Below are 12,778 nucleotides of genomic sequence, written 5' to 3' on the forward strand. Positions count from 1 at the left end.
TGCGACTCTACCCCCTCTGACTGTTCCTCACCTCAAACTTCTGTCGGAGCTCCAGGTTGACGTCGTCCACCTCAGGGATGGGAACGTTGTAGTACTCCCCCTCCTCCTGGTTCAGCAACTTGTACCTGAGAGAGACAAAACGATGGAGGGAGTGAGTGTTTTGTTATTTCTTTTATCCAAAGAGCTGTAAATCCATGTATTTCCAATTTACTATTAGTCCATAATTCATGCATTTCTTCTTCTGTCCACCCACACAGCTACAAATCTTTGTATTTCTGCACCACTTTAATCTAAGTAGCTGCTGATTCCATCCTCTTTGAGTGTTTGCAGGTCTGCTCTCTGTCAGCAGTGCCAGCTTCACTCAACTTCCTCTCTAATGTACACATCCTCTGGCCACCTATCTAATGATCTGGAATATAGAGTACAATACGCAGACCAACACACATAGACGTAATGTATTGTTTTCACAGCTACCCGTGCCAGGTATTTATCTTTTCTTTTCTTTTCTTTTTTTTACACACAGGTATTTCCTGGAGCAGTCGATCAGGCTTGGTTTAGGCTAGGTTACGGCAGGTATGCTAACACGGCCCATGGAAGGACGGCTGTGACATCTCTATGAGCGTGTGGTTGTCAGGATGAGACAAAACAGGGAGACGTAGACAGAGGGATGAGGAAATGACGGCAGCAGGTGCTGTTTGTCAGAGTGCGTGGAGCTGGCTTCAGCTACAGGCCTTTACGACTGTTTTGAAATGAAGCTGATCACAATCGTTGGGGCCAGCGCAGTGTCAAGTTAACAAGTTGGCGAACTGCTTCGAGAAATTCACATTGACTTCCATCATTTACTTACTGATTCCACTCCTCCAGTAATTTGCAGGTTGAAAGGACCAGTTGTTGAAAGAGTATGACCTTGAAAAACCTCTATATAAATGCAAACACACACCTTCATTATGCTGTATTTATAATATGATAAGAAGTGCTTGCACTGAATGTTTAATTTCACTGTTTACAATGTAATCCACAGTACTTATTTTTTTTATCTTATTTTATATCATATCACTTTTGCTTTTTTTGTTATTGTTCCTCAGTATCCTCAGTAATCAGGTCAGTCAAAGAGATGTCAAGCTCAGTATCTCAGTAGGACTTGACCTAATTAAATAAAGGCTATGACCAGTAAGAGCAGAACTGACATTAATGAATTTTAAAACAAAGTTCTTTTTCGTCTTTTACAAATTGTGTCTCCATTGAAAAAAACAAACAAGAAAAGTAAAAAAAACTGGCCATCAGTTTCAGCAACACTGGTCGTGACACTGGCACCACAATACTATGCGGATGTGACAGCCAGGTCACACCAGGCCGAGTTAAGCGGAATCAGAAATTTTAAAAGTGCACTTCCTCAGTTGTTGGAATGAGTGGAATTAAACGGGAGTCGACTGACCATCCACACGTGGGAGCTTTGATGAGCTCGGACACTCCAAACGACATGGAGCCCATGAAGTCGTTCCTGGTGGTCCGGTCCCAGTCCCACACCTCAATAGACAGACGGCGGTCCTTATCTGATGCTTTCAGTTTACTGAACACACACACACACACAGGGGAGGAAAAAGAAACAACATGTAATGATAGAGACTCAAATACTTTCTCCTTTGTGCTCTTTGAAATTTGTCAACTCTAAAAACAGTATTAATTAAACATAGACTCAGGCACAACAGTAGAGACACACACACACAGACTTGGCCTGACTTGACTCACAAGGTAAAAGACTCGTTCCAGCAGGGGTTGAGAGACGAACGGATGGTCCTGGTCTTCTGTTTGGTCTCATTCTTTGGGTCTGGGATGAGCTTGAGTTTAACATACGGGTCTGATAAACCGTTTGGATCCATGGGAATCAGGTTCCTGGCTTCACCCACTTAGAAGAAGAGAAGAAGAGACAAAGAGTGTAAACGTGTGTGTGTGTGTGTGTGTGTGCGCACGCATGTGTGTGTTTGAGTCCTCAGCCAGATTCAGTGACTCCAGGTCCCCACACTGACTCAGAGGTAGGTAGGTAGGTAGGTAGATAGATAGATAGATAGATAGATAGATAGATAGATAGATAGATAGATAGATAGATAGATTAGTGTGTGTCCTCAGTTACTCAGCTAATGGCTCAACAAATCAGGCACCACATACGCTGATAACAGGTGCTGCGAAGCAAAACATACTGTCAAAATTCACTTCAAGTTGACAGTGTGAAACAACACTAACAGGATTATAACACTGGTGGGTGTTGGGGCGCACGCACACGTAAAATCAACAAAAACAAGAAAAACTGAAAAGAGTAACTCGACCAAAAGTGTACCTACCACATTCAACTCAAGTAACTCAAGTAAATATGACAGGTGATAAGACTGGTGATCAGCGAGGAGAGTGAATGTCTCTGGTAGTGCACTCTCTCATGGTTAGGCAAGAGGTGAGCAGATAATGTGAGGGAGGCATGACATTTCCTTGCATCGTAACTGACAAATGGGGAAAAAAAAACTGTAACATAGCAACAGGAGTAGGGGGACGGGGCGGTATAAGCATGCCACTCTCACCATGGCGACAACATCTACTGTAAGTGGCCAATGGGCCGACTCCACCACTGCCCCACTTTGCAACATCATGTGAACACACAAACAAATGACATATAGGACCGTCAAATACAGCATGAATTACACAATACGCAATAACTGAGGAGAGACACAGGAGGATCCCACTGTCAAAGAAAGAAAGACACTAACAAACAACAAAACTACAACAGATGGAGAGCAGAAACAGGATCACACTCATCCTCTAAAACTGTGTTTATCAGCTCCAGCCTCCCCTCTCTGCATATTTAAATGTAATCAGGCACAGTGCATGAGGGAAAAAAAAAGGCTGCAGAACTGACTGTTTCAGAGAGTCAGTGCGAACTTTCACACAAGGACACGTTTGCTGAGATTTTTCATTAAAACAGCGGTAATGTATTTTAGCTCTGGAGCATACATATTACAGGGCTGAATACAAAGCATGCAGACACATCAGAGAAATGTCACACAGAGTCACTGCAGCTCAGTTAGCTCTGTCTCTGTGAGATTTAATCTGATTTATTTTGACATTTAGCTGTTTTCATCGCTGGATGTGACAGGTTTGCAAGACAACATGCTTTAAATGGATTAAGACATATGAATTAGGAGAAAACTAAGGATAAGCACCATAAAATATTGATAAAACAGAGTCAACAGTCAATCAACTTAATGAACAGCAAGTGATTTGATGATCAAGGTCCATTTTGAACCAACATATCCCAAAAAAATCCACTTTCTCCAACTTTTCAAATGTGAAAATGTGCTGACTGATCTGTATTTAAGTGAATATTTTGGGTGTTTGGACAGTTGGTCCAAATGAATCAATGCTCTGAGAACCTAAGATTAGTCAGATGAAATAAATTATTTAATACTAATCACTGGTTGCCTGTGCTAGATCATCTATTTTTGGCATCTTTTTAGGTCTGTGTTCCTTGAACAGAATAAAACAAATGGTTTTTCCACAAGGGAGAAAAATGGCAGAAAAAGCAGATATTTGCAGGTCTAAGGGGAAAAATAAGCCCTGAATTTTTATCTTTATCTCTGTGGACAGAAAAAAGAAACAACAAGAGGAAAAGTGAATGGTGAGAACATGAATAAAAAATGTTGCTATTATGCTTCAAATTCAATTCAAGTCAGTTTAATAATAGCATTAATCAGAAAATTGAAGATCTATCAAGAACTGGTGAGAAGGAAATTAATATAACAGAGTTTATTAAATTCATAACATGATGGTGAAAATCACTGACTTTCACAGGAATATTGTAACTTTTCATGTGAGCGTTACATTTTTCTCCTCCTCCTTCCAGTTTCATGCAGTAGAGGGCAGTGTAGGTCTCTCATTCAGTTTTGCATATCTGACAAAAAAAGCCAGTGTCAGAAGCTTTTACCTTGTTCATGAATGTGATGCTTCAACCTCATAGTTCACTTCTTATCCAATACAAATTCTCAGCTAATCCCTCCTCCTGTCTTTTAGTCTCTCTCTTTCTGTCTCACGCTCGCCCACAAGCCCACACACACACACACACGGACACTGATACTGTTACACAAAGTCACACACACACACACACACACAGACGCACACAATGAAGTACGAGCAGCAGAAGGAAAATCTCAGCATCCCACGTTCTCATCTAAATCCTCCCCTCTGCTGGCTGTGGCGGCGTTGTAGGCATCAGTCACTTCCATGGCAACGCTGGCGCCAAACAACGCCAAAGCAACTTCGACAGGGCTGTAAACACACCTAATGAGGCAACACACACACAACACATGTATAGAAACAGATGTATAGAAACAGATGAAATGGAATAGGTGATGTATGCCAGTGAAGTATGTTTGCAAGTTACACACAGAGGGCACATGTACATAAACAAATTTACTTTCTCTCTCTCTCTCTCTATCTTCTCTCTCTCTCTGTCACACACACACACATACACACACACACACAATGAAACATCATCATCAGTGATCAAGGACCATCTCTGCTGTCTGTTGTTGCTTAGATACAACAAGAGCTGCTCGCCTTCTGCATCCTCCCCTCTCTTCGCTCCTTATGAGGTAGTTACCAATAAAATTAGTGTGTGTGTGGTGTGTGTGTTTTCCTGCTCATGTGTGTTTTGCCTTTATGACTTCTTTGCTTTAAAACTGACGATGATATCGACAGAGAATGCAGACACACATTGTGTTTCTGTTAACTTGATTAGAGGCGTCGCTCATTCACTATCACTGGAACAAGGCTGTTGTCTACACTGTGCACACATACGTCACAGGAGAAGGAAAACTACCACCATGCATCCACTCTGCCTCTGCCTTGCAACCATCTTGCACAAAGAAGTGAAATGTTCTGCTTTTCCACATGTATCAACACAAACACAACAATAAAGTGCAATGGCACTTAGCTGACACTTTTAGAGCCTGGATCCTCTGTAGTTTAGAGATAATGAATGACAAAGTTCAGGCTCTTTCTTCTCCTAAACAAATATTTATTGACTTATAGCTACAATAATTCATCTAAAGTGTTATTCCCTGCACTTAATGCTACCAGAACACCTGAACACAACATCAGTTTGAATAGCTTCTCTCCAACAGCAAGTCTGAACTTCAACTCGAGACTGCACACTTTAATCTCCCAGGGACTGAAACAAATGTACTGTTAACCATCATTTGATATTCTTAAATACACCATGAAGCAGACAAAGTACATGAAACACGCACAAAAATATCCATGTTACCTTCATTTCTTGTATCTGAACTGAATGCCTGCTTAATAAAAATATGCCACAGCTAAAAATGACATATCATTTGGATCCCGGGGTGGGTGCGTGCGGGGCTGCGGTGGGCTGACAGTGTAATCTCCCGAAAAGGCTTTGAAATTCAAATGTGTCGTTGCATAACAATGCCATGTGCAACCAATGAATGCTTGATAATCTGGGTGGGGTGGGGTGGGGGAGAGCTGCACGGCCAAACAGGGGCTGGATGGATCCCTGCTGCACGGTGTCAGGGATCTGAATGCAGACACACAATGGAGGGAGCAGGAGGACCAACACGAACCTAAGATTTCTATCTCTGCTGTTGGTCGTTTAAAGGAAGTGCAATTAGGATATTCAGCTGAGACCGGGCTTCAGAGAGAAATGATGCTCGTCAGTGAGACATGAGCGGTGCTTTGATTTAAAAAAAATTTTTTTTTTTTGGTAAAAATCCACCCACACTCCACTAAAACAAAATTCACAGAGCACTTTAAAGTGAGAAAGGGTTTAAGTGAATTATTGAAAGGCTTAAAGCAGAATAAGATCAGCTACATTGACAGCCAAAAGCTGAGCAATATACAGGAACATTTTACAGCATATCAAAACATTCAGTTCCTTCAGCTGAAATGTACTAGTAACATTTTTGCTAAATCCTCTTCCCCAAATATGCATGGCAGGCCCGACAAGCTTTGAAATGGTAAAACAGTGCACATACTGGCTGTAGTAAGAGAGATATTCAGCATTTAAATTGTTTGGATGCTGGTCTCCTTTTTTTTGCCCTTTCAAAAACCACTAATACTACCACATCACAAGTGTAAAGAATGGATTAAACAGTGTGTTTAGCAGCTCCAGTGTGCAGTGGCTGCAAACATTTGCATCTGGTGAGGATGCTAACGTTTTGCCTGGAACCAGTCTTTAAGATTGATATCATGTCACTAGCTATCAAGCGCATATTTAAGACTCTTTTACCGGCTTCTTGTTTTTAAAATGAACCAGCTGGAAATATTCAGACTGTGTTTTCAACCAACTTACTAAGCTAACGTTAGCTTAATGAGATTGCTAGCTACAGTTGATAATATGTGTAATATGTGTAAACAGTTGATGAATAATTAATAATACAGTATAACATTATGTTTAATGATGACGTGTATATGGCTACACAGACAATGTTATGAAACATGTATTAGCTTTTAATACCCATTTTAAAGTGTTTTTAGATGCATTCAACACTCATGACCACAAATGTTCATTCTTGACCTCAGAAATAATAGCTTGATTAAATAAAATTAAGCTGAGGTCAACTTAGTAGATTTCTCCCAGAGCTTTCAGTCCCATGTCTGTCATGAAGACTGTAAAAGTGCTTTTCACTCATAAATAAATAAATCATAACTGATGTAATAAGTAAAGCATGAAAAACAGATTGCAACTACATTAAAGGGTTATAATGTGTTATAAACATTTATAAATAGTTCATATTAAGAATACAAATGCTACAGGAAGATTATCATATAAATTATATAAATTTAAAAAAAAAAATGTGTTTGTGATCATGTTTACTTTCAGACAAATCACATGTTCCAGTAAGATAGATACTATAGAGAAGCTGTTATCTACAAATTTGTGAAAAGCCTCTTGAAATTTAAATCCTAATATCAAATCTTAGACCTTTGTTTGTACCACAGGCCTGACAGTGCTATGAGTTGTGTCAGTGGAGGAAAAAAAATGTATTCTTGTTCAACCGTGCTTGGAACCTGAGGCAAGCATGTCAGCAGTAGGAAATCTCACCGCTGTGTGCTCACTTTGGCCTGATCCTCATTTGCCCTATAGTGTGTGTGAGTGTGTGTGTAGACAGGTCATAGAGAGATGTTTGCATGTTTGCCTTTCCTCAAAACTCCACAATAAACGTCTGCTCAGGCCCATGGGTTATTTATGTCGTTTTCGCTAGAGGAGACGGTGATCAAGGAGAGGAGTAAGAGAGGGATGAAGGAGGTAATCAGTGCAAAAAAGGAAAGAAAGCATGGGGTAAATGGGATGAAAAGAAAGAGCAAGATAAACAAACCAAAAAAAAAAAAAAAACGTAGAGAAAGAGCAAAAGAGACAGAGTCTGCAGAAGAAGAAGAAGAAGGGAATGAGACATTAGAGCCAGAATGGAAAAGGACAAGTCACTCAACTGGGCAATGATTTCAGCTGGTTGAAAAAGATGAGAGAAAAAAAGGACAGATGCTGATGTCTCACTGAAGAATGAGTGGATGGACAGGAGCTCAGCAGGTATGGAGAGAAAATGGATGACGAGGGTGGGGGAAGACACGCTGAGATCTCGAAGGAACAGGTAGGAGAAGATAACAGGAAATGTCAATATTGGAAGAAGGGATGGAGTTAGAGGGAGCAGAGGAGGGAAAAGAGAGGAGAGAGAGAGAGAGAGAGAGAGAGAGAGAGAGAGAGAGAGAGAGAGAGCCTGGGAGATGTGTCTGTTTTCTTGGCTGGAAAGATTTAATCAAGTTCACATCGGTGCGGTGAACCACAAAGGCCCGCCACTTGTCTGTTGGAGCCAGAGGGGAGCCGGAGAACAAGCTGAAGCTTCACTGTTCAGACTGCTGCCATTAGAGAAGGAGATGGAAAAAAACAAACAAACAAAACACAGCAGAACATACACTTCCTCTGCTTTACCTCCCTCCTGTATTGTTCTCAACATTGATCTTCTTTTCTCTGTCAATCACAGTCCATCCTCTGTCTCAACAGGTCCAACATTTCCATTCTTTTAATCTTTCTTTCCTTTTAACTTGGTCTGGATCCTTGAAATTTAATGAACACAACATTTCATGTGTTTTCTAACAGACAAGAAAGAAAAGATCCAAACCAAGAGTACTCTGTAGTTATTCCTACATTACTCAGTAGTCATGGGTCGCACCACACCCATTTTTGAATTTGGCTCAAACTAACCTGTAAAGGTTCTTGACTGTATCTTGAATGGTTGCGAATGACAAAATTTGTCCACAGACAAATGCGTTAACACCAAAGCACTCAGACTCACTTTTGGCCATGATGACACACATATACACACAGAGTGAGAAGGCGGTCGTGGAGTTCGCAGATCCTCCCCGTCCATGTATTGAAATGTGCTTAGGCAAGACACTGACAACCCAAACTGCATTGTTAGATGCAAAGCCAAGTGCTACATAAATACAGCCACTTACCATTTATATAAAGATTGGATAGATCAACAGATAACAACTGACAACAACTTTGAAAACACATGTATTATTTCAGAAGTTGTTGATTGGAGCTTCTCAAATGTGAGCATTCACTGCTTTTCTCTTCAAGGCTGTCTGACATAACGAGGAGACTCTTGGGTTCTTGGAAATCATGAAGAAAAACTATGAACAGACTAAGGGATAATAGATGATCACAGCCGTATGTTGAAGGGAAAACAGACACAGAAGTCCAGAGTTTGTATGTTTTTTAAATATCAGACATCACATATGCCAGTAGCAGGTGCTGCAGAGCATACTGTCGTACGTTCCTTGAAGCTGACACAGCGTGAAGCAGCAGCAACACTTTCATAAACACTGGAACGCTGGTGGGTGTTTTGGTGTGTGTACGCATCAAATCAAGGACAACACGAGGTGGGGAGAGAGAAAGCACATCAATTTAGCATGGTAACAGCCGTCTCTCCCACTCTCTCTGCGAATACGAGCTCGGTTACAGGCTCTGTCCGACTGAGGTAACCATGTCAACGAGACCACCACTATCACCACCATCATCGTCACACACACACACACACGTACAGCAGTCAACTTCACAAACAGAGAGGACAAGGACATTAAACGAAACATGTAACTGTTGATGTTTCGCAGCAGTTCAGACCTTGTTCCACAGTAAAACAGACAAGAGCTGGATGTTGTGTACAGCAGGGTAAATAAAAAGCAAGTAGAGCAAAAAATGATTTAAGTCTTTGGTGAATACAGCTCTCTCTCACTCCCTACATCTTTCCATCAAGGCAAGTATAAACAAACAAACAAACACACATTTTTAGGAAAGCAATATATTTCCGAGTCAATCACATCTGCCACTCCTGCTGTAGCTGCAGGTTATTCCTGGTTGATCCCCACTGAGTTAGAAACACTTTATTGGCCTCAGCAATCATATTCCCTGACCAGCGCTGTCTCGCCATGCTCCAGCGTGTGTGTGTGTGTGTGTGTGTGTGTGTGATAGAGAGACAGAGAGAGGTTGTGGAAGTGACCCAGCAGTCATTTCTCTCCCTGCCAAAGGGGTTTTAACACCAGAGAGTTCTCCACTCCAGGTGCTGCTCTTGACTGACAGGATAATTTGGAGGTGTTGAAAATACACACAGGAGCACACACACATACGCGCGCGACACGTAGGTTATGAAGGCAGTCATGACTTCATTTTTGTGCTGACACAGATGGATGCCATATAGTTAAATCTGCTATTTTTTTGTGTGATTTAAACAACAACTAAACAGCAAATACATTTATTAAGACAACATGTCTGTGACTAGGCTACTGTTATTACATTAACTATTAGCATAGTAAGGATATGTTGTCACTAATACATTGATATTGAATTTATGAGAAAAATGTTTTAAAACTTTTTCCTAGTTATCTTAAGGCTCTTGCAGCAGTTGGTTTGAGTTAGGTAAATATTGTGATCTGGTTTAATAAAGAAAAAGTTTACAGTGGCTTCAGACACAACATGTTTATTTATATTTAACCAAAACCAACATCTTTACTTAACCAGCGAGTATGTTTCATAAAAAATGTGTTTGACAGAGTTGCTCAATTATGTTCATGTATTAAGTAAATAAGAGAATCAGATATTGACTCCAGAAGCTGTTTCTAGGGTTTCCAGGGTGCATACTCTGCATACTCTGTTTTTACAGTTTTCTCAGGCTTCCATGTGTTTTGGCTCATGGAGCATGCACACTAGTCTTTTAGGTGGTTGACTTCCTACTGACGCACCTGAATGACACAAAAATAAAATACTGAAATTTGGCTCTTTGAGACAGTTTGATTTTTATTGGACCTAATGGATAAAACTTTGAAACCACAGTGAGTCATTCCAGATGGTTTGTGATGCACAGATATGTTTTGTCATTGTTTCGCAGCTGTTCCTTTGGTAATGACTGTATATGACTGAAATCCTTTCTGGGCCAGTGGACGTCAGATGCCACTACATTTTAATGGCAAATATTATATACAACACCTATTTTTACTCGTTACTTGTCAGGTCTCGAGATACTTCTGTTGTGAATTGCGTATATATAAATTTGACTTGACTGACTAATAAGATTCTACCAAAAAGTCTATGATGAGCCTATAAAATGTGATACAGATAGATTGATACAGATTAGACCATCCAGCCGTAAATACAAAATGTTTTTACCCAGGAAAATACACATTTTTTCATTGTTCCACACATTTTCTGAAAAGTTCATTAAAACAAATCTAAGTCTCTCACAGGAGCCCAAAATTATAAATATGAATAAACTCCGCTTGCTCACGTCACTGTGAAGCTGAGCAGCCTGAAGTACGACATGCAGCCACAGAGAGATATATTTAAGTCTCAAACCAACCTGTGACGTGTAGCCTGTCCCCGCTGACCTCGATCTTGAGGAAGAGACGACCCCGGCGCTCTGTGTGGTCCGTCCCGCACAGGCTTGGCACATTGACCACACACTGCTTATGCACGTTCATGTCGCAGGCTAGAAAGAGAGAAAAAGGAAGGGGAACATACAGAGCGTTGAGTTTATCTGTGGAGGACTGTAGAGGACTTAATTTGAAGCTCAGCAGTGAAATGTACTTCTTTCCTTATTATATACATGTTTGAGATGAATCATGCACATAAAGGGAGGACAGATTAGGATAAGTGTGGCTGATTGCGCATTTTTGCTGAATTTAAGGTTCATGCAATTTGTGAGACATTGTGGTGAGGAAAATTTGCTGCCTCTGAAGAAAATGTACAAAAAGAGTTGGTGTGGGGAAACTTGAACTGATTGAACTGACAGTTTTCTACAGAGGTGTCAGTGACAGCAGATACAGAACGAGTGCACAACAAAAAAATCAGGGAGCTGTGCTGAATTATTGTATTTTAACAAAAGGATGAATAAAAGAAATTAAATAAATGAAAGCAGGTTCTTAGAAAGAAAACATCAAAGAAGGGAGGACAGGGAGTTGAGGTTTTGTACTCTTTAAACTTAAACTAGAACCTAATGATTACGGAACTGCAAAAGTTCCCTTCTGCTTTCATCTGTAAAAACCTTTTGGAACTTTTCCATTTTTTATCTAATATTACCTACTGAGGTAATGTTGGTGCCAGTCATGACGGCCCATTACTTCTTTCCAGATTGATGATTGATGATTGATAGATATTGGATGGATTGCCATGAATGTTTGTACAGACATTCATGATCCCCAAAGGATAAACCCCCCCGACTTTGGTGATCTTTTCCTTAAGTGCCACAATAAAGTTTACATTTGTGGTTTTGAGTGAATCGAGTCTCAACAACTGTTGGATGGATTGTCATGAACTTTGAGTGGGACTGAACTCTCTGGGCACAATGGCGACTTCCTTTTGAACCCCCCAAAACAGATGCATGCTGTGGTAGAGACCTAATGTGGCAAAAGATTTGTTTTAGAGAACAGTCTGATTCAACACAGAAACGTCTATTTTCAGTGGGTAAAAGCTGTAATCACAAAAGCCACAGCTATTCTCAAAGGTGCTGTCTGGCACTTAAACATCAATAAGTAATCACCACATTTACTTAGAGATGCTATAATCACTGTAAGCAGATAAGATCACCATCCAGCGGACTAGCAGCTTCAGGAAGCAAGAGGGTTCATGGGAAATGTGGTCTTTACTTTGATAAACATGGTCCCCTAACATTATTATAGAGGCTAGTTAGCCTTAATTTTGAAATTTCTGTGAATTATTTTTGCTTGCGGCTCTTTCTTGTACTTTCACACACACTCACACACACACACACTTTGACAAAACCAAACAGATAAGGGACCAGAGGGGAGAGTGAACATTTGTTCTCCTCTTCCCCTTCGTTTCCTCCTCTGTCCCTTATTGCCCTCTAACTTTCTGTCTAACCTCCTCTTCCTATCCTCCCTCTTTCTGGCCTCTTCCACCCAACCATCCATCTCTCCTGCTCCCCCCACCCACCCCCGCCTTCCTCCTTCCACTCGGCAAGCTTGTCAGGCTGACATGCTGGGAGGAGACAAGGAGAGACGAGAGACGGGGAAGCAGCTCTTAATAACGATGGCCTCCCTGCATCAATTTGTTCTGGTGTGCTTCCATTACCATCTGCGATGAGACCGCCACCAGAGACCCAAAGACGAATAGACAGAGCAAGAGGAGGTGAGAGGGAGGAAGGGTGAAGGATAGAGAGGGTGAGGAAACAGGAAGGGAGAGGGGACAGAGGAGGTACAG

General features: G+C 41.0%; 1 protein-coding gene across 2 annotated transcripts in view; it reads right to left on the bottom strand.

The window, feature by feature from the left end:
- prkcab (protein kinase C, alpha, b) overlaps positions 1-12,778 on the bottom strand; it is a 91,560-nt gene that overhangs the window by 16,151 nt on the left and 62,631 nt on the right. For both annotated transcript variants that reach the window (XM_018670836.1, XM_018670829.1), the window contains exons 5-8: positions 10,920-11,048; positions 1,750-1,906; positions 1,436-1,570; positions 32-125 (exon numbers count right to left, since the gene is read on the bottom strand). In XM_018670836.1, coding sequence (XP_018526352.1) covers positions 32-125; positions 1,436-1,570; positions 1,750-1,906; positions 10,920-11,048 — 515 coding nt within the window. The remainder of the gene's footprint in view (positions 1-31; positions 126-1,435; positions 1,571-1,749; positions 1,907-10,919; positions 11,049-12,778) is intronic.

This window comes from Lates calcarifer, linkage group LG11, assembly GCF_001640805.2.
Source record: "Lates calcarifer isolate ASB-BC8 linkage group LG11, TLL_Latcal_v3, whole genome shotgun sequence".
Classification (NCBI taxonomy): Eukaryota; Metazoa; Chordata; class Actinopteri; family Centropomidae; genus Lates; species Lates calcarifer.